The sequence below is a fragment of the Bombyx mori genome, chromosome 13 (assembly GCF_030269925.1).
Source record: "Bombyx mori chromosome 13, ASM3026992v2".
NCBI lineage: Eukaryota > Metazoa > Arthropoda > Insecta > Lepidoptera > Bombycidae > Bombyx > Bombyx mori.
Genome location: NC_085119.1, coordinates 6,784,039 through 6,806,507, shown reverse-complemented (window position 1 = coordinate 6,806,507; position 22,469 = coordinate 6,784,039). Strand labels below are relative to the sequence as shown.

Genomic DNA, 22,469 nt, shown 5'->3' with positions numbered 1-22,469 from the left:
TCCGGCTGGATCGGTGGTCAGCATAAGGTCCAACAGAGAAGGCTCGTGCCCCTCAATATCTGGGACACGGGTGGGCTGTGTCACCAGCTGGGAGAGGCCGTAGGCCAGGGCGAAATCGTAGGCAGCCCGACCCGGGAGGTCAGTGGTTCTGGACCCCAACCACTCTTGGTGGTGAGCGTTAAAATCTCCAAGAACCACCACCTCCGCAGATGGGTACTGCTCAAGCACGCGGCTAGTCCCCTCTTGCACATGCTCTATCAGAGCTGAACCTGCATCACTGCTCTGGGACCTGTACAGGCACGCGTAGACTCGGGTACAACCCCCATGGTCTACGCGCAGCCACAAGAGGGACAGATCCCGTTGTTCGAGGCCTCGTAGACGGCGACAACAGACATCAGCCCGGACGAATACACACACCCCGGCTTTACGCAGGAAGTTGTGCTCCAATACGTAGCCGGGGTATTCAAGGTACGAAGTATCATCCGGAGCAGATATCTGCGTCTCCGTCAGAAAAAGGAGGGCAGGCTGCGCCGTCTCAAGATGGTGGTGTACGGCGTCGAGGTTGCTGTGTAGGCCCCTTACATTGCTGAAATCCACATTAAATGTGGAATGGGGCATCGCCGACAAAACCCTTTTCCTTTTTTGTACTGTCATGTTTGATTTTTTTTTGTTTGGAGAGTGGGAATGGGTGGGGTAGGAAGTTCGAAGCGAAATCATGACGATACCTGAATAAAGTGCGGAACACAGTACGTGCTCGACCACGGGTTGCGTGAGAGACTGACGCAGGGCATGGAAGGGCCCCCAGTCCACAGTATTTGTTAGTTCGCACAAGTTCGTATTTGCTTTCTGCTTTTTCTGCAGCGAAGCAATCACGCGTTCTGGTCACGAAAAATGGGACTTCCCCGACATAATAAAATTGCCTAAAACCTCATGTCTCAAAACCGGGTACTATGATGTGAACTCGTATACCCGATATACGCAATGAAAATCAAATATATATTTATTACAAACGTTTATGTACCTATATTATGAATTATTATTTCGGAGTATCATTCACTGCTTCAGTGGGCTTCTTCGGACAGTTACTGTTGGATTTCTTTCGGAGCAGGGCGACAATAGAACCCAGGTTGATTTTAAAAACTTTCACTGATACGTACTGTAACACACGTGCACTGCCACTATTGTATAGGTACCTTGCTCAATCCCATTATAATAGACTAGCGACCCGCCCTCGCTTCGCTTCGGAAACATTAAAACATATATGAAACCAAAAAATAAAAATAAAAAATAAATAAAAAAAAGTAGCCTATGTTCATCAGGGACAATGTCGGCTTCTAATGGAAAAAGAATTGTTCAAATCGGTCCAGTAGTTTCGGAGCCTATTCGAAACAAACAAACAAACAAATCTTTCCTCTTTATAATATTAGTATAGAATACCTACGTGTATTCTTTTCTTTGATTTTCGCGTAGTATAATTTAAGCAATGATTACTTTAAAATTTCCGTGGTCACGGACAGGCGTCCGAACAAAATGAAGACAATAAAAAAAACGCGGGCTTAAACCGCAAAAGTTTTCTCTATCTACATATGAAACAAATAAAAGTGATTGTAATTTCTAAATACCCTATTTAATTAACTAATTTTATAATGTAATTTTACGTAAATTCATGTCATTCATTTTCGATTCGCATCTCAGTGTCGTCGGCACCGAAGTTTTGATTACGTCCCGACAATTCACCGTGAACCCTCACTCGGTACACGCAAGTATACACAGGATGTCCCCAATTAGTAAGCACGCGTATCCTTATCAAGCTGTACCCCTTCGTTGAAGGGTACAACACTTCAAAGTACTGGATCGGTTTGCCCTCCTTATCGTACTCAAAGGTACCAAAGTCGTGGGGGTACGGATCGCTGCGATATTCTAAGCCTTCCACTTGGAATAGTCGTGGCGCCGAAGATATTTCCCTGTAACAGAATCCGCATTTATTGACTTTTTACATAATTTCACAATGCGCAATGTTAGCAGAATCTTAGCGATATTAGATAAAAAAAGTATATAATATTTTTATTTTTTTGAACAGTGTATTTAATTTTTGTAATTGCCATAATGAAAAGACTGCCTCACGGTCCACCAGGACCATCAAATCCACCAGGCGACCAGCGAATAAGAAAAAAAAATGAGACTAATGCTTGCCGTTGTCTTCAACATTCAAACGCATAAATGTCTATGGCCTACCTGATGGACACTACTGCTCACAGACACAGCCCACTGAGTTTCTCGACGGATCTTCTCAGTGGGTCGAGTTTCCGATCCAGTGGTAGATTCTGCGAAGCACGACTCTTGCTAGGGTTCGTGTTAGCAACATCGTAAGGTTTGAGCCCCGAGAGCTCACCTACTAGTTAAGGTTACGCTGATATAGTCTCACTAGACCATCAGCTTAGGTAGGAAAAAAAAGCTACTGCTAACGGACATTAAAGATGCCGGGGACAGAGCATCTGCTGCTTACTGCTGAGGACTCTCTCAATCCTCGTTTAAAGAACGACATATCTTAGGGCTCAGGAAACAACCTGGCAATGAGTTTATATTAGATGCAGATGCCAAATGGTAATTCTTTTTTATTGCCTAGATCGATGGGTGAGCTCACAGCCCAACTGATATTAAGTGGTTACTGGAACCCGTAGACATCTACAACGTAAAATTCGGCCACCAGCCTTGAGATATGGGTTCTAATGGTCTCAGTATAGGCACAACAGCTGCCCCACCACCACCCACCCTTCAAACTGCTTCACGGCAAAAATAGGCAAGGTGGTGGTACCTACGCGTGCGAACTCACAAGAGGTCCTACCACCAGTAAATACCTAAATTATAATTTTGCGCTAGATACGAATGCACCGGATGTCCTGTCCTTTAGGCCACAACGACTTCAAAAGAGCTGAGCGTACAGCTAAAATTCCTAGCTCATCTTCCAAAATACCTAAGCTATTAATTGAAAAGTAATGTTATAATTTAGCTGACCTGGTTGGCGAGATATGCGCCGGAATATGCTCCACACTAACACCCATCACCTTCACAGTACCGAGTAGACGTATCATAGCTTGACCTTTCGATCCTTTGAACGCCCAGCATTCACCAGGTAAAGTACCTGGGCGGATCATAGCACTGGCCCCTTGACATTCCCTACACATCCACGACGTAATTAGATGTAAGCCCCAACTTATGGGCGACTCATAAACTAGATGCTCTATTGTATCTCCAGTATCTAATATGCGACCACCAGCAGACTCGAGCGCGTAATCAGCCACCTAAATCAAAATATGCTACTGTAGAACTTTACCTTATCTCGATTCACTGGTGGTACATTTAATGTTTATTCGTTCATAAATTTTTTTTATTTTTTTTATTGCTTAGATGGGTGGAAGAGCTCACAGGCCACCTGGTGTTAAGTGGTTACTGGAGCCCATAGACATCTACAACGTATACGCGCCACCCACCTCGAGATATAAGTTCTAAGCTCTCAGTATAGTTACAACGGCTACCCCACCCTTCGAACCGAAACGCATTACTGCTTCACGGCGGAAATAGGCGGGGTGGTGGTACCTACCCGTGCGGACTCCCAAGAGGTCCTACCACCAGTGAAAAATTAGGGTAATGTTTAATAATCGATCGTTTATATGTAGACCTTGGATCAAACTCATAACATACATATGGTGGTAGGGCGTCTTGTGTGTCCGCACGGGTAAGTACCCTGCCTATTTCTGCCGTGAAGCAGTGTTTCGGTTTGAAGGGTAGGGTAGCCGTTGTACTGTAAAATATTGAGACCTTAGAACTCATGTCTCAAGATGGGTCGCTGCAATTACGTTGGTACGTCTGTGAGCTCCGTTAACTCTTTAAAATCAGGTGGGCCGTGAGGTTATCCACAGATCTAAGCAATAAAAAAATTACACACTACCTACTTATTATAATACATGTAATTCAACCTGTAAATCTGAAATTATTAATGCATTCGTTGTCGAAATAGATTAATCATAAATTTGTGCAGTTATATTAGCAGTAGTGCATTGTGTGCTAACTTTTGCTAACTGTGCCTACTGCTGCTACAAAGTAGTCATGCGCTCCCATTGGAAAGGTGATAGGCTACGGGCACGAAATTTGCGATGGCTGAGCGATGGCGGCAGCGGGGCGACGCGACACGGAGCGGGTAGGCAGCGATATCTCGCGCGGGCACGAAACAAGCTGGCGGGCAGTCGCGCTTGAGCAGTGTTGTGCGAATCATGAGTTTACGTCGAAGAGAACTATTGGAGCCTAGTCTCCTATTGAGAGAATTATTATTACCTAGAGATGGTGTTCATCCAATAAATCAACGAAGACGCAATTTGGGAGAATTTTCTACGCTTTATTACAAGCTAAGGTGTCATTCAATGAAATTTTAAATTCCTTGTTAAATTATAAATTCCTCATTATCAATTTCCATTACTAAAATAAGAACTGAACACAACACTGTGTACCCGCGCAAGCGACGAAACCAAAGTAGTTTGTTCTCGTCGCTTCCGCGTCGCCGTCGCCCCATCATCGCCCGTTTCGTGCCCGTCCCCTAAGACCCCTTATACTATCTCTATAAATCTGGACGAAGTTTTTGAGACGGATAGCAGCATTGACATCATAATGTGCTCCGTAACCATTTAACACCCGCATAGTGTATCATCATCATCATCATCATCAACAGCCCAGTCATCCACTGCTGGACATAGGCCTCTCCCAATCCACACCACCGAGCCCAGTTTACGGCTCTCCTCATCCACATCTTGCCGGCCACCGTTCGGAGGGCATAGTGTATATTTGGTATTTTTGTGACAAAATCAATGAAAAAAAAATTGTTTTGTATGAGAAAAGCGAACCTGTCTATCATAATCATAATTATCCAATGCCTGTCGGCTGTTCTTCCTCAGAGATGGTTCCAAGGCGTCTTTAGCGCGTCCTGCAGCCGCAGCCACGGCAGGAATCACCGCCGACATCCGTTCCATTTCGTTTTGTAACTTTTCATGTTTTCTGTTAACCTTATGATATATATATATATTTTTTAATTTAAATAACTAAATGTTATTCTTCCGATTTTGCATAAACATAACGTGATACCTCTGTGAGACCGCGAGTAAGCTGCATCACGACATATTTAATGTCTGAAAAATCTCCATCGAGCGAATCTGCAGATGGTCCCCAAAAATAAGCGTAGAAATTCAATGATAACAGCAACGTTAAAGTCACGCAAACGAACGAACGAAAAACGTTTTGGAAACAACCACTATTTTCATCATCATAATCCATTTAGTGTACTCTTCGAAAATGTTTTCGTTTTTTCAGTTTTTATGACAACTTTAGTGTCAGTTTTGTCAGAAGAACGTAGAATGAAATTCGATAGGGGGAAATTTAACAGAATTACTGATCAGTCAAATGAGCGTAATAAAAACGAGAAAATATTTTGACAGATTTATTGATACAAAATAATAAATTTATTCTTATTACACAAATCGCAACTGGTTGTAGGTATTAGATGACATTAATTCCAAAATTTCGGTTGTTTAAAAAAAGGGCTTTCATTTTATTATTATCCAAATGCTTACACTATTATTTTAAGACACCTTCTCCATCTTCTAATTATAAATTTATGTCTTTTACTAGGCACGTAAATACCGATACCAACAATCATATTTCAAAATTAAAAGGCAAAGGTATTTATTTAAACAGCCTAATTATATTTCAAAATTAAAAGAAAGGTATTTATTTAAACAGCCTAATCTGTTCCTATCCTGAAGTGGTGAAAATGAAACTCAGATTTTGTGATATGTTATAACATAACAGAATAACAAGTCCGAAGCAATTGCAATATGTATAATAAATAAAGTTGTGACTGCAATTAGGATTTCTGTTGTTGCGCGGCGTATTCGATCTGCGCCGCGGCGACGGACTTCATGGCCTCGTGCGCCTGGTGCACGTTGGCGCGCCACGCCAGCAGCACGTCGCGCAGCTGCTGCCACTGCTCGCGCCCGAACGTGCGGTGCATCGTGTTGGACACGCGGACCGTGCGCTGCGCCTGGTCCATGCGGGCGCGCACCAAACGAGTCTTCAGTACTGTTGATTTAAAAAAATTGATTTATGAGTCTCTGGCGAGTGAGCAAGTCAACTCGCACATCTCAACACAGCACCAAAATCATTCGATTTTGCGTCACATCAGTGTGCTCAGTGCGAGTTTTTTAACGTTCTCGATAGCGTAAAAGTTAGCTCATATTTGTAGGGGAGGGAGAGAGGGGGAGAGAGGGGGAGGGAGAGAGGGGGAGAGAGAGGGGGAGAGAGAGGGGGAGAGAGAGGGGGAGAGGGGGAGGGAGAGAGGGGGGAGGGAGAGAGGGGGGAGAGAAAGAGAGGGAGAGGAGAGAGAGGGAAGAGAGAGGAGTGTTGAGATGACGGCTGATAGAAGAGAATGGAAGAGAAAAATTAGCTCTGCCGCCCCACCTAGTTTTATAATACGAAATAGATAGGTATAAAGATTTCTTAAAATAATAAAATACCTTCAATTACGAATGCTTCCACATCTTTCTCTTCAATTTGAAGTTCAGATATAATCTCATCAAATGTAAGGTCTGGATTTGTTTCTGCCATTTGCATAAATGACAATATTCTCATTTTCTTAATATTCTGTTCATGGTTTAAGCCTGAAAATAAACTGCTATTAACAATACTTATGACTAGAAAAACTAGTTCCACATAAGTTAATCTATATTATCACATCATCAATATATATTAATCTGGCAGGAAGTATTTCTCCTTTTTGACTTTGGTATCTACAGTGTTACGTATAATGGTTAGCGGAGTTTATACTCATACAAAGTAAATAATAGCCTTGCATATATTGACATCTGCTGGAAATCATAAAAACCTTCTAATACTTGTACACTTGTTGCAGACTCGAAATGCACAAAACAAAACAGTGAAAAAGTGGTAACCATCTTTTTGAAATTATAAAAGTTGGTGTGTACCGACAAAAAACATTTGTAACAGTTGTGATAGCTTACAGCTTTCTGGTTACAAAATATATTAGCTTTAATCTAAAGCTAACAACAATCTAGTAATTTATAAAAAAATATTTAAAATAATAGTTATTTTTTTTTTGGCAAATCCAGTTTGGCAGTTCAACTGGACTAACAAGATGTGTTGCAAATAGTTAACCCTAGTTTTACCAAATGACAAATAGGGAATATACAGTAATATCATCTATTACATTATTAGTAGAGAGTAAGTAAAGGAGTCAAGGTATAGATATTGGTCTACTTTGAACTACAAATGAATATTTCTTTTCAGTTTGTGCCACTTGACAACAAAGTGGCTTGATAAGAACATAGAGATAGAAAGAGGATTTTACAGTGTATGGTAATAATTTCATTTTAATACTAGTAGATGCTCAAGCATATTCTATTGGAATTCTGGCTTCTGAACACTACTAAATTACTTAAAATCTAGGGAGTTTAGGATATGAACACCATAATTTTGTAATCTTTATTATGCTTTCATGTATGTTACATAAGAAATCCCAAATGAAGTTTTGAGATTGCCCACTATTTGCTCACCTATACTAATAAATAAATGAATGCATATGATTACCACAAGCAAATAAAATTAATAATTACCTTGAGAATGTACAAACTCTTTATGATTATTATAGAATGTCTGGTAGCTTGATAACTTTTCAGATACAAAAATTGTAAGTAAATCGTGAATGAGCTCTCCTTCAAGGAAACGCACAGGTTTTAATGTTAACAAGGGATCCAGCAGAAATGTGTTGGGATCTGCCAATGCTGTCGCTATACATTTAATTGCATCTTCTCTTGCATATGAAGCATTTTCATCTGTATATGTGCCCAGTAGCTCAATCATTACTTTAGCAGCTAGTTCACTGTAAATAAAATACATTTATATTTTTTAACGGAACATTCGAGTTTGTATTGTACACTAATTCAAAGCGATTACAAAAATCTACTTACTTACTATTTATTTAGTGCCCTTGTAAGAAAGACATTCCTGTGCAAGGCTGTCATCTTTTTAATATATTACATACATAATCCTCTTATTAGTAGATAGCAGTTTTTAAAATCAGGCAGGTCCAATGACAACAGCACATCGTATACTTAAATTACTTTTATAATTAAGTTGTTGTGGCCTAAGAGATAAGAGGTCCGGTGCATTCGTGTTGATGCACCCGGTGTTCGAATTTTTCTAATGAAATACGTACTCAACAAGTGTTCACGGTTGATTTCCACGGTGAAGGAATAACATCGTGTAATAAAATTCAAACCCGCAAAAATTATAATTTGCGTAATTACTGGTGGTAGGACCTCTTGTGAGTCCGCGCGGGTGGGTACCACCACCCTGCCTATTTCTGCCGTGAAGCAGTAATGCGTTTCGGTTTGAAGGGTGGGGCAGCCATTGCAACTTACTTGAGACCTTAGAACTTATATCTCAAGATGGGTGGCGCATTTACGTTGTGGAGGTCTATGGGCTCCAGTAACCACTTAACACCAGGTGGGCTGTGAACTCGTCCAGCAATCCAAGCAATAAAAAAAAAAAAAATAACACAAAATGAATAGTACTAAAATAATTTTCAAATAGCAAAACATAATTCTAAACATAGAATCTCTTTTGGTGAAATATGTTTGCTATTTTGAGAAATATTAATAACAATGTTTCCTTAACAAGCAATCAGACTTTGGTACATCACTCATAGAAATAATATGGTCATTGTTTAATAAATTTAATGTAGTGAGAACATACCTGTTTTGGTCTTTTAACACTTGATGTAAAAGCCGATACAATTTCTGCATTTGTTCATTAGAGGGTGGGCAGTTAGCAAACTCTTTCCTAAGCTGCTCAACCCCAGTGAAGACTTCCCTGACAAATCCAACTCGTGCAGCCAGTTCTATGACATGATAATATACATGGTATCTTAGAGGTGAGTTGGGTTCTAAGTTGTTGTAAAGTCTCCATAACCTATGAAACAAACATTTTGCAAAATTACTATCTTTCATGTGGATGAAAGTGATTGTCCTAAACTAAATACTGCTGGGTGATTATTTGGTATAAATTTTTTTTCATTACTTTCCTGTCAGCAGTTCCACTTTTTGTGCCACAATTAAAACTTTTGATGAATATACTATTACTTAATCATACTTCCATTCACACACAAGCATCAAGCATTTCTGTAAGCCTTATGCATTTTTCCCTAACAATCATTAATACATATTCTGCTTCAATTCTATAAAATACCAATTTGGAATTCTAGGATCTATTTTTATTATATTTTACTAGCGACACGCCCTCGCTTCGCTTCGGAAACTGTAATTTATTATTGATTTCTCCACTATTTAATGGATGTTATTATACATATAAACCTTCCTCTTCAATGCCTCTATCTATTAAAAAAACTGCATCAAATTTTATTGCGTAGTTTTAAAGATTTAAGCATACATAGGGATATAGGGACAGAGAAAGAGACTTTGTTTTATACTATGTAGTGAAGACATGTACATTGGATCCATTTAATCCCAAAAATAAGTAAATTTATTTGACACATTTTTTTCTGTCCTTAATGATTTTAAAATATTGTTTATTTGACATTTAAATAAATTATAAAAAAATAAAAATTGCAACATTCATTTTTAAACATTTATGGGCAAGAAATAAAAAGCCTTATTCCCTATGTCATGATGGATTTAAACCTGTGATTTCACTTAAATCTTTGTAACTAAGATCTGATAAGTGATGTAGTTGGTTGAATAATAAAGGTTACTTGCATAGTTAAAAAAACCTCTATATACTTACGATTGCAAAGCTACCATTCCAAGTTTAGGGCCAGGAGCCTTAGTGAGCCTTTGACTAAATGCTAAGATAAGGTTTTCTCCTCTTTCTAATGGTATCTGTGAATATTAGTTGCAATATATATGTAAGTATGCGAGTCAACTATCAAACATTTATTTTTATTGCCCTTGTAGGCTGACGAGCACACGGCCCACCTGATGGTGGTTACCGTCGCCCATGGACTTCAGCAATGCCAGGGGCAGAGCCAAGTCGCTGCCTACCGCTTAGTACTCTAATTAATGCTAAAGTACACCTAGATGTTTCTTATTAAAAATAACTATAGCTTTTGCGTTCAACTTACAGAAACCATAATAGAGACAATACTGTTCAGAATGGCTTCGATGTCCGATTCACTCGGCTCTTTGAAACAAGCATCACAAACCCCAACGATCTTATGCAGATCATCCTCAATGCCCTTAGGTGATTTTTCTTCTGAAATCTCGGCGCCAAGGCTCTTAAAATATCTTCTCAGTTCGAGTGCCTTCAATCAAGAAAGAAATTTTATTAAAATTTGCATGTAGACACATTGCAGCAAATAATTTGTTTTGAACGACAGGTTATGTTGACATAAACTGACCTGATCTTCCAGGGATATGTCCATAAACACAGCTGGCCCTTGCATTTTAATTCCTTTTTTGAACTGTATTCTTTTATTTATTATTTATAAGCATTAAAGTGAATGCAAGAACGATTTCTTAGCAACGAAATGTGGCAAACGATATGACAGTTAATAGAGTAGTATTTCTAGTTTTTCCAACTGAGAGGGCAAAGGTATCATAACATATAGCCTAATCTTTTGTATATTGTTTTTATGAAAAATGATATAAAGAGAAATGAATTGCAACGTGAGCATTATAAGGTGTTAGTGTGACTTCAATTTGGAAATTATATGATTCCCGAGCTTCTCCAATATTGTGCCTTGTTCCTCACAGTACACATCCACTGTAATACTTATGGCATTTGATAAGAACAAAACTACACAATTTAAGAAATATACCGACACTAAACCACTAAACAGTAATTGTGACTTTTAATAAAAAATTCAGTTGAATTAGGAATTTACTGTCAGAAATGCATAAACTACGTTTCAAATGGTATTTTAAAACAGTAACTTATTGGTAAAGACCCGTTATCGTGGCAACTATATCTCGTAAATTTGTAAACCTACATCTGGCTTAAAGGTCTTGTTACCAAATCACAAAAACTTCAAAAAGAAAAATACCTACATCGTAGGTAGTGAATTTTAATCGATAAACAATATTTTACAGAAATCGGCTTGATATATTAATAAAAAATGCGTAGTTTTCGAAAATTTATAGATATAAGTACGCATATAAATGGCACAAAAGTGAAAAATAACCTACCATACGTATCTTCCGGTATTCCATCCTTAGACCATATAGTTGGTAAGTTTTACTATTATGTTTAATGGATTAGATTGGCAAAACAAGATCAAATCAATTTTAAACAATTGTAGGGAACAAATTTAATTTATAAAAGTTTTTATTGTCATATATTTACAAAAATCAATAAAATAAATATAATTTTACACTTTCTAGGTGGAGGAATACCTGCAGGCAGCATTTTTGTTGTAGGTTCGTGAATTTCTTTTAAAATTGCATAATATCTTAGAGCCAAAACAAATTTAATAAATAAATATGGATATGAAATTTAATAAATAATCAAATTAAAAATATTTAGTTTTTTATCATAACTTCATTTAATTTTCAATACATTGCATTTTAAGAAAGTAAGATTAATATGATTTTTATATTCACACAACGCATTGTTATTAATTCCAATGAAAGGACTTCAATTACCTTATTTACTTTTCAGAGGAAGATGTCCTTGGTGTGTACAGCAAAGTGTTATTCAAATATTTCATAGCAGAGGGTGTAGCTTGTGACCATGAATTATTTGTTACATCTTTAGATGAAGACCCACACAAAATAGTTAGTCAATGTTTATTACTTTTTCTTAGATGAGTAGAAAATCTCACTGTGCACACGAGGCTTAATTATTACCAAAATTAATATCACAGCATAAGTACTACTACCCATCTTTACACTGTGGGCCTGGGCTGTCTGTCTTTTATATAAAAAATCACAGATTTGTATTTACAAATGTAACCAAATTAGTGATAAATGTTAAAGGTCATATAAATATCATGCACATCTGGAGTATACATATACAACATACAAGCATCCAAAAGTTTGGAAGCAGCCAGATATACTAGCCAGATATAAAGTATTCAATTTAAGAATAAACAAAAAAAAAATTAATTAAATGAGAATTAAAGTACAAAATTAATATTCACATCAACTGTAGAGCCATCAGTGTCCACATATTTTGATTCTTGCATATTCTAGGCATTCTATTCATTAATTTCTTGAATTATGTCATAACAAAACACGTCAAAATTAAGTAGCTTATTAAAACTTAACAACTTAATAATCCTATTGGTTTTGTTTGAATAATCTGAAAATGTTGTAAAAAAGTATATTTAATACAATTTTTTACTACATCATGTCAGAGATGCTATTCTTTATAATTATGCTTTCAAAATTTAGAGACTGCAGTGTATATATAATTATATAAATAAATAAACATAATTTAGTAAATCTTAGTAAAAATTTTGTTAAAATATCAATTCCAGACATCAGAACTCCCTCAACCATGTGCTTTACCTCCAGAAGATGAAAAAGCACCAAGTACTGATGCAGAAAAAATGAAAATAGCCTGGAGATATGAAGGCCTTAGTCAAGTTGAATCATCATTTGGCAGCAACACTAATTTTGGACATAACTTTGACTTGAGCAGATACATTGATGCTGACACAATAGAAAAGAGTAAAATCCAGTATGGTACTACAACTTGGCAAGACAGTACTTTAAGCTGGCAAACGACTATGCGCAGAGGTATATTTAATATATTATTCCCTCTTTTCATTATAAAAACTTTCATTTTAATTACAATGGTTATAACGAATTAAAACTAGCACAGTATAAGGTATAGTTTAATTATGTGAGAACAATAAACAATTAACTTAAAGATAAGTAATTGAGGTAAAAGCAATTAAACACTTGTCTATATTACTGAAGGATGGACTTTTCCTGGAAGCTAGGTGGTCGGCCGGCGGCGTCTCTGCCGCTCTGCCTGCATGCATGCCCCCCAAAGACCCACAAAGACTAACGAATAGGGATGTGTGCGTTGTGTGGTTAGTCACCCACCTAGGCAATAAAAAAATAAATTTTGAAGATGTAAATTTATTTTCAGGGAAATTAAAAAGTGCTTTGTTTCACAAATTGCTAAGAAATATTTACGAAACTGTATTAAGAAGTAGCGGTACAAACATGCTCAGACTTGCTATACATTCATTGGGTTCCCCTATATGGATGGCGATGGATTCTGATGATACCGAGTTCCAAAATTATGGAAGAGATCTCATAATGTTCATGTACTATTTAAGGATATTAATTAGAGACAAAAATGTTGCTGTGTTCATCACTATACCATCACATTTGTATGAGGTAAGTACATTGAAATTCAATTCGATTTGATATTGCATAGCAGAACCCACCGAAAATCACATTCCTTACTTTACAATTACAATCATGACTGAATTGTGAGCTGAATTTGAAGTCGTCGTGGCCTAAAGGATAAGACGTCCGGTGCATTCATGTTGAGCGATGCACCGGTGTTCGAAACCCAGGCGGGTACCAATTTTTCTAATGAAATAATATACAATGTAGTCAATAAATGTTCACGATTGGCTACACGGTGAAGGAATAACATCGTGTAATAAAAATCAAACCCGCAAAAGTATAATTTGCGTAATTTACTGATGGTAGGACCTCTTGCAAGTCCGCGCGGGTAGGTACCACCGCCCTGCCTATTTCTGCCGTGAAGCAGGAATGCGTTTCAGTTTGAATTTGGGGCAGCCGTTGTAACTATACTTGAGACCTTAAAACATATCTCAAGGTGGGTGGCGCATTTTCTTTGTAGATGTCTATAGGCCCCAGTAACCACTTAACACCAGGTGGACTGTGAGCTCGCCCACCCATATAAGCAATAATAAAAAAAACATCTTTAGTTTTATAATGTCATGATTCCTTCTGTTAAATAAAATAATCTATTTGAGCTTCATTCTTATTGTAATATTTGAAAGGGAAGATCACTGAAGGGTGACGGTGCCTGGAATGATTCTAATACGAACTTTTCATTTACTCGTGTATAATTATATTGTTAGTCAAAATGTTTGTGAATAATTTAAATAAATATAAATATTTACTAAGAATCACGCCACGTTAACTGGTCCCATGCTAAGTTCGTAAAGAACTTGTGTTACAGGTACCAGATAACGGAAATAAATGTAAGATTTTTATTATACACATACATAAATATTTTAATATACATCCATAACCTTGGAAAAGACATTTTATATTTATCATACAAATATCTTCCCTTGGCGGGATTCGAACCCGCGACCCCCTTGTGTAGTGACCATGTCACGTATCACTACACCAGACGGCCGTACATCAATTATACATAAAACTAATTTCTGACCATTGAAACCTTTCTGCTTAATTAAATGCAATTTACATTAATGATCCTATTATTATAACACTTTTATTTTCAAATAATTGCAACACTCACTAAAACGAAATTTTATTATCAGGATCCAATCATTATGAAGAAAGTTCTGTACTCGGCTCATAATGCAGTAAGGATTGAATCATTTGCTGGCTCCGAAAAAGAAACAAACCCTGTCTACAAAGATTACCACGGACTGTTTCACATTACAAAATTAACGGCGCTGTATACACTCGTACCATTCGTGCCGCCCAGTCTTGATTTAGCATTCAAGCTAAAGAGGAAGAAGTTCGTCATTGAAAAATTACACATTCCACCAGGTAATTTGGACAGCAATAACCATTTTAACAAGTCTATCAAATGTAACCCGCCGGATGATGAGTGGATATCTTCGTGCAGGAACGTAAGCTATACCAAAGTCACAGCCAGGTTTGCGGTAGGCAGCGGCTTGGCCCTGCCCCTGGCATTGCTGAGGTCTATGGGTTTCGGTAACCACTTAACACTAGATAGGCCGTGAGCTCTCCCACCCGTCCAAGTATTTATTAGTTTTTTTTTAATAATAGTTATTAACGGTAACAGCTATTTATGTATGTCATTTTACAGAACTTGAAGAGACGAGTGAGAGAGAGCAGGACGACATAACTGCAACGCCGTCGACTGCTTGCGGTGGATTCCGCAAAAAGGATATCGACTTTTAACTCGGCACGTTGTATATAACAATTCTTGGTGTATTTTTACTTTAAATAATAATAATAATGAGCTAAGAAAAAATGTACTACGCATATTAAATAATGTTTCATTAAATGTTGTAGATGAAAATAAAGTATCTGAAAACGTAAAATTCTGTAACATTATGCTATTTGTCTCTGTCGGAAAATGAATATTTTATTTTCCTTTGAAGTACGTATTGAAATGTTTTGTGTATAATTTTATAGTAAGTATACGCAATAGGGTCTCAAAGCCCTCGAATACTAAAGAACAACTCATGCGTCAATTTTAAACAAAACTGACTCCTAATTACATATCACCCCACCTGTTCATCAGAGCGTATCTCCCTAAAACTGGCGCATCTATTCATCGACTCATTCATTCTCATACTAAAAACCAACGATATCGCTATTGTGGAGATTATTATTGTCAAAATATTTTACGTTTAAATAATTGTGGATGTGTTGTAAACATGAAATGTTCAAGCGGTGCTTCGTCCAAAGTTTTATTTGGTTGTTCCAATTCAATATTTTTCGTAAGTAACCTATTTTTGTATGTGTCTAAAGCTCGCTTTTTTTATTTTGATAGTGTAGAGTTCTTAATTGAGCATCAGCTCAAATGCTTCCGCGTGTCGTCTCTCTGTGGACAGATAAGCTCACACTAGTTTAACGTTAAACCTACCAACATTTCATATATGTGTATGTACTTAATCTAACCGTAAAAGGGTCAAATGAACCGTATTTAAAAAAAAAAAATGTATGAAGAAAAATTCCTTAGAATTCAATGTAGTACATGATTAAAATGCTTTTCCAAATAAAGTTGTCTTATTCGTGTAATTAAAAGAAATTGAAGACGCACTCTTGCGCATTCTCAGCCAAGAAGGGCCTTTTTATTATTACGCCGTAATTTTAATGAGGATCCCTGTCACTTTCAGTGAGTACCGGGATTCTTGTGATGACATTTGAGCGGTGTTCAGTAGATATCGGAGTTCTTTAGAGGGTAAATCCAAGTCTGCATCTAAAAGTTGGGAGAGATTTATCTTGAAGTATACTGGTACAAAGCGGTACTGGACAAACACTTGTGCTTTAGAAAGCATAAGTTTTACCTTGCGTACAATATTTCTCACACATCTGAGCTGCTGCTACAAAATACCAGCTATTTCCGTTTAACTCCATACAGAAAAGGGCCGTACAGATTGTCAAAAATCCCGTTCTCTAGAATCGCTTGGAACCTCCGAATCTACGAAGAAACATCGGATCTCACTGTTTAGTACCGTTCCACAGAGAGTTATCTGAGGAATTGTTTGACATAATACCGTCCTCTCGTTTTTACCACCGCTCCACCCCCACTGAGAGCAGCAGCAACAGAGTTGTTGACTATCATAAGTAAAGTGAACAAAAAAATTAAGTTTCTTTTTTCATTTAAAGACATGCGGATTTCTTGAAGTTGTCTGTGGTTTCCTGCTACTGTGCGATTCAAAAAAAATATTATTGTCGCGGTTGCTGGCTTCCCCGGAAAGTAATTTGGGTCACCCGCCATTTTACTACTTGGCTCTGGTTCTAATGGCAGCAGGCCTCACCATGTGTGCGACGGCTGCTCTTGGCTGCTGGGCAACCTATTTACCCGGATATGCCGCTTTGAGTATCGTAAGTTTATAAAATCGACATTTTACTTTAAGTAATAATAGCGTTGAAACTTTGTTGGTACTGGTATGGATGCCCACGAAGAGACACATAAGCTTAAGAAGGTTAAATGTGGGAACGCTTTTTCATGACGTCAATGCGACAGAATAACCCTTAATCGTAGTCTCGCCTGACATCTGACCTGGCTTACACAGCAACCAACCACCGATGTCACCTTAGACACGTTCGAACGAAAGCAACCGATCCACTCACGGTGCTGTTGACGCTATTACTAACATTGTTAAGTGCCAAATCAAAGGTCACCGTTATCACCGAAGAATGCGACCCCACGCTTAGTTCATAACAGTTAACCGAGTTTTTCAGTCGATCATCTCATCAGTGGTCAATCAGCTGCTCTAAAGTTGTTAGGCCTCGGAGCACTGAACCCAAAATAAGTGGCGTACGAGCGGTTTTAACAAATGATTGTATTTCATAAATAATGCGATGCATACAATTTATATTAAATTTAAACACTACTCTACTCTGCTAGTCACTACTCTAATAAAAATCCTTCTTATTTCAGTACTTCTTAATAGTTCTGTCTTTGCTATTGTGCGAGTGTGCTGGAGGCGTGTTAGCTGCAGTATGGCCGCGATGTCTGGGACTTGAAAACGCACGAGGGGGCTCTGTCGGAGCTCTGCAAAGCTATTATGCTATGCCCGACTTTGAACAATTCACTGCGTCTGTAGATTTAGCGCAAACAGAGGTTAATAAAAATGATTGGAATATGATAGACTTAAAAAACGTTTGTTCCCATTGATCTCCATATGATCAATGTGAATTTTAAGGGTGTATTGTACTATTTTGTCTATTTCTTTACTTTACTTCGGTAGCACGTATTTTGCCGACGGGTGAGTAGCACCGGCCTGCCTAATTCTGACGCGAAGCAATCTTACTTCTCAATTTGCAATGGGTCAGTTCATGTTCAGCTTCATAGACATTCTGACTGCCTTGATAAGTTACTTTTTTGTTTCGACTACACATATTTATTAATCAGTACCCGATGTATATTCATTAAATATCTGAAGTTGCAGATGAATCTGAAGAGCACACCTTGAATTAAACATGAAGTAAATGCTTTAACAGTTGCAGTGTTGCGGTATGACAGATGCTCGAAACTACGACATGTCCGTATGGCAACTGAGGAGGCTGGGTCCGCGCGGAATGGCCGTACCGTTGAGTTGCTGCGTGCAAATCGAAGAGAACATCTCGTATCTGAACCCGATGCCGGTCAATTTATCGCGCTGTCAGGAGTATCAACCTAACCCTGTTTATCGACATGTTCCGGTGAGTTCACTCTGACAGATGAGATAGCGGCATAAATGTAACCAACGCCAATCATAAACACTTCTTTACTACCTACACGTTGTGTACGTTCAGCTGTAGAATTACACCGACAGAGATACCTTAAGTTCTAAAATTACCGCGATTTAATATAATTCCTCAATACTTTTATTATTAACATTCCAAAATCCGTGAAAGCACTTAAGCTTTATTTTAAGTTGAAATTTTGTTTTTGTTATTCTATTCATGCACTTTTGCAGCTAACTGTACCTACGTAGTGACCAAGTGTTGTGACTATACGTGTACATGGCTCGACGACTTCAACGACGACGACAAATTAAAACATCACAATTTCATTTTTACCAACCGAATTGTCGTTCTGTTCCAGGGCTGTATCGGTAAACTTGAAGAGTGGTACCAGAAACAATATTTTGTCCTCATGCTGAGCATCTTCATATTTGCTGTATTCAAACTGGGAGTTTTGTTAAGCACTGTATTTTCATGTATCCGACTCCGTCAAAGGAGACAAGTACTACATACAGTTACAGTTAAATCCATTGATCACGCAACGAATGAAAATATGTACGGTTCGGGAGTTCGCGAAGACCACATAACAGCCAAATATATCCAGCCGGATAATTATTACAGTCCAAGAGTTCGAAACCCTCGTATTTTTACGAGCAAACCGAACGAAATTATATGAGAATTAGCTTTGGAGATAAACGCTTTAGAGTTGAAATTGGAGAAGTTCTCCGATTGTCTGCATAAACACCAGGCTGACTCTATTATGTGGTGAACTGAAGATTGCACGACGAACGAATACCTAAAGTGCCATATTATGATGAACATTACATAATCTAATTCAAAACAGCATTCAAGTTTTATATTTTGTAAAGCTTTTTTATGACGTACAATCACATAAATACCGCCTTTTTTATCTAACAATGCAGTGATGTTTTAAGAAAATTTCCTACATATTTATCTAATTATATAAATACTTATAGCTTTCCTCGCCTGTCTCGTGGCTAAAAGCGTCTCAAGCACGTGTCAAATCATAACCCTAGCGCCCTCTAGTGAGCGAGCGATCAAAATGGAATAAGTACTTTAATAGATTCATTGAAAGTCCCGAGGCGTCCCCTAACACTGCTGCGACCACACTCTGCACCGTTGATAAATCCGCCTCTGCGCGTGGAGGAGTGTTGACACGTAAATGTTGTGCATTGGATGCTTAACAAGAAGAAAAGTCTCTTAGAAAGGATTAGTGAAATCAGATATAGCTCAACGAAAAGGAAAAACTTTCAATTGGATATGTTCCAAAAATATTTTTGTAGGGTGGCCATACGAGGTCACGTCTCACCCGGTATTACCAGAGCACACAAACACCACACAACGCTGAGGCCGTCAGTTGAATGAATATTTTTTTTTCTACCTATGTTGATAGCCTTGAGAGGCTATTTCGCCCTAACGTGTAGGTAGGTCACAGGGCTCAAAAACGGAGTGTTGCTAACACTGGCTCTAGCAAAAGCAGTGCTTCGCGGAATCTACCACCGGATCAGAAACGCGACCTACTGAGAAGATTCGGCGAGAAACTCAGTGTGCTGTGTCTATGGGTTTACTGAAGACATGAGGCCAAGCGATGCGTTCTAGTAACGGCGATCTGAATTAAAGCTTCATTAACAAATCCTGCCTATCAATTTATAAACCACCGATCACCTATCATGGGAGTATGTAATTGTTACTAATTTAGTAATAATGTTTGGTAATAAATCCCATCATGGGAATATGTTGTAATTTATAAATTTATGTACTCTGAAGTGTTTACTCCAACTGATTCCGATAAAGTGTATAAGATTATGGTATTAATTTAATTTTACAGTAAAATAAAAGAATTTTCGTTCAATATGCAATATTATTTTCAAAAGAACATTCAAAAATTGGTCCTAAAGTTAAAACATTGTTAACAATGGCTCTGGAATGTTACTGTCATTCACAATAATTGGTTTAGCTGTGGATTCTTTTATCTACTACATACAGAGAGCTGAAGTATTTTGTTTAATTTATAATTAATTTCACAAACAATAATAATATTTAGATACAATTCATTTAGAACAAGTTGTTTAACAACCCCATCACAAATTATTTACACAAGACAAATACAAGTATATTTCGAAATATACTAAAACACTTGACATTCCATTCTCGCGTGACCCGAAGTCGCATCATTCAAAGAATACTATTAAAACGACATAACGGTCTGCTATTCCCGGAATCCCTTAAAACCCCAATCTAAAATGATACAATGAGATCCTTAACAATTAACAAATATTTATTATAATAATTGATACTATATTCACCTATTGACCGTTGAGACCGACATCACAGTATAATCTACTATTATATCTTAGGTACAGGAATGATAAAAATCCTCCAATATAAATTTACAATTTGCACTATAAAATAAAAGTCGGGTCGTTTTGAGGCGGATACAAACGTGACTGCTTCACTCTCTCACACAAACATCTCGTAACATTTTCAACTTAACTAATATCATACGTCATTCCAACCGATCCTGACTACACGGCTGCGGCTTCAGAGGAAACTCAGTGGCCATATCGAGAGCGCATTCAGAAATTACAGAACTGTCAGTACTGATCAATATCTAAAAAATCGGGAAATAGATTTTTTATGTTTTAAGCACAGTCACAGTTACAGTTGCTTAATGTTGTAACGTTTTTTTGTTTGTTTTTTAATTATAAAATACATAGACACTGTAATATTATAAATTGTGAAAGTGGATTTCGCTTACACATTTTAGCTGCTTAACCCATATTAGTCTAATTATGCATACACTTTGTCTTGGTTACAGAAAAGGACACAGGTAAGTAAGAGCCTTTATGAAAAAAATATATACTATTTCCGATAATATTTTTTTGTACAATAAAACGCTATGCGTTACGCTATTAAAAAAATGGTATAAAGAAAATGTTCAGCATTGTCATATGCAATAAGGCTGATTCGTTTTTTTTTTTAAATCAATTTTTAAATTAAAACCATCGTGTCTTATGTTAGGTGAATGTGTTTAAACACTTTAAACCAGCGAAACTAAGAAAAATTATATTTAACAAAAAAAAAATGTTTTTTTTTAAATCAGACAAATGTAAAGCTTTGTACCGCTTCTCTACCTCGACAACATGTAAATCGATATTTTCAGTAGTATCAATATTCAGCCATAGTGAAAAGCATTTTAGAATGATAGATCACATAGTACTGACATCACTATCGGTCACTTTCCGAATGCAACTCTATTCGCATAACACTCGCAACAAACTCGATTCGAAAATTTGTGATAGCCCCGAGGAAGCAACGAATGGAAGTCCCAATCATAAGAAAATAAATAAAACATTCAACACGAGATTTCCGAAATGAAGACTTCGAAGTATTGCCCCGTCGATCTGAGTTCATTGATAAATAATTTAACAAATAATAAAATAGGGAAGTGTCTTTTGTGCTATCTCCTTAAAAACTACATAATATATTCTGTAATAAATATACATTATGCTACTCTGCAGCTAAAATAAAGATTTAGATTAAAGGAGAATGTATAAGTCTAACGTTGATAGTTACGTCCCTACCACTACGTCGAACGAACGATCGATTACACGTAAAAGAACTACTTACAATAATAATAGTCATAAATACTAAGCAAAGATGTTTTTACAGTAAAAAGTCTACAAAGAACATGGTCCAAGACATGATACATCGAGATATTAATGTCGCCGGCTCTCCGGTAACGTCGCTCCAGCCGAAAGCTGGCGGTTAAATTCTATTTCATTACTTTGGTCACATTTCGAATTGGTCAGTTTCCGAACGCATAGCGAGCCGCGCCGCCACGAGTCGCGGGGGTCGGGGCGTTGGGGGGGCACGCGGACACTACTTAAAGGATGTCGTTCAAAAACGAATTGTCTATAGAGTTGAGCAGCTCTTGGGCCGTGATGTTGCTCGCGTCAGTGGAAGGCATGTTGTCGAGGAAGTCCAGGTTGAAGTCTGCAGTTTGTCCCGCGAAGGAAGACGTGTTGTGGAGTGAGGGAAACGAATGTTGAGGTCCGTTGGCCTGCGTCTGCACGGGACCGTTCTGGGCCATCATCGAGGTCGGCATGGGGCCGGTCTGGGCGTGCATGGGGTTGCCCTGGTGGCCGCCCATGCCTCCCAGCCCGCCCTGCTGCATCGACATGTTCTGAGACTGGCTCATGTGGATGTTTGGTATCTGTAAAAACAGTTCATTCCGTTACTTCGGGTCAACCA

General features: G+C 37.8%; 5 protein-coding genes and 1 long non-coding RNA gene across 7 annotated transcripts in view; 2 read left to right on the top strand and 4 right to left on the bottom strand.

Annotated features, from left to right (window-relative positions):
• Positions 1-1,605: 1,605 nt before the first annotated feature.
• On the bottom strand, positions 1,606-5,428 carry LOC101738307 (SUN domain-containing protein 2). Its single transcript, XM_012691704.4, has 4 exons — positions 5,134-5,428; positions 4,896-5,054; positions 3,016-3,302; positions 1,606-1,964 (listed from the first exon to the last, which is right to left on the bottom strand). The coding sequence occupies exons 1-4, from the start codon at positions 5,320-5,322 to the stop codon at positions 1,670-1,672; spliced, it is 930 nt and encodes a 309-aa protein (XP_012547158.3). The 5' UTR covers positions 5,323-5,428; the 3' UTR covers positions 1,606-1,669.
• Positions 5,429-5,472: 44 nt separating this feature from the next.
• Positions 5,473-10,662, bottom strand: LOC101737255 (eukaryotic translation initiation factor 3 subunit M). Its single transcript, XM_004927861.5, has 7 exons — positions 10,478-10,662; positions 10,202-10,381; positions 9,865-9,959; positions 8,818-9,033; positions 7,677-7,942; positions 6,561-6,704; positions 5,473-6,126 (listed from the first exon to the last, which is right to left on the bottom strand). The coding sequence occupies exons 1-7, from the start codon at positions 10,520-10,522 to the stop codon at positions 5,912-5,914; spliced, it is 1,161 nt and encodes a 386-aa protein (XP_004927918.1). The 5' UTR covers positions 10,523-10,662; the 3' UTR covers positions 5,473-5,911.
• A 459-nt stretch (positions 10,663-11,121) lies between these two features.
• LOC692808 (elongation protein 4-like protein) lies at positions 11,122-15,524 on the top strand. The gene is given in 7 exon segments (NM_001046655.2): positions 11,122-11,306; positions 11,460-11,495; positions 11,737-11,852; positions 12,557-12,818; positions 13,177-13,430; positions 14,579-14,813; positions 15,097-15,524. Coding segments are annotated over 7 exon segments (1,110 nt in total). The 5' UTR covers positions 11,122-11,194; the 3' UTR covers positions 15,192-15,524.
• Positions 15,525-16,376: 852 nt separating this feature from the next.
• On the top strand, positions 16,377-20,067 carry LOC101738445 (CD151 antigen). 2 transcript variants are annotated; one of them, XM_062671778.1, is made up of 4 exons: positions 16,377-16,847; positions 17,407-17,589; positions 17,976-18,170; positions 18,556-20,067. In XM_062671778.1, the coding sequence occupies exons 1-4, from the start codon at positions 16,764-16,766 to the stop codon at positions 18,868-18,870; spliced, it is 777 nt and encodes a 258-aa protein (XP_062527762.1). In that variant the 5' UTR covers positions 16,377-16,763; the 3' UTR covers positions 18,871-20,067. The 2 variants fall into 2 exon arrangements, with proteins under 2 accessions (XP_062527762.1, XP_021204850.1); XM_021349175.3 differs by having other exon boundaries at positions 17,970-18,170.
• LOC134199971 (uncharacterized) lies at positions 17,294-18,101 on the bottom strand. The gene is made up of 2 exons (XR_009974676.1): positions 17,937-18,101; positions 17,294-17,566 (listed from the first exon to the last, which is right to left on the bottom strand). It is a non-coding gene; the product is annotated as an uncharacterized LOC134199971 (long non-coding RNA).
• LOC101737400 (neurogenic protein mastermind) overlaps positions 20,057-22,469 on the bottom strand; it is a 34,653-nt gene continuing 32,240 nt past the window's right edge. The window contains exon 9 of the mRNA XM_004927862.4: positions 20,057-22,431. Within this exon, the coding sequence (XP_004927919.1) occupies positions 22,102-22,431 (330 nt within the window). The 3' untranslated portion in view covers positions 20,057-22,101. The remainder of the gene's footprint in view (positions 22,432-22,469) is intronic.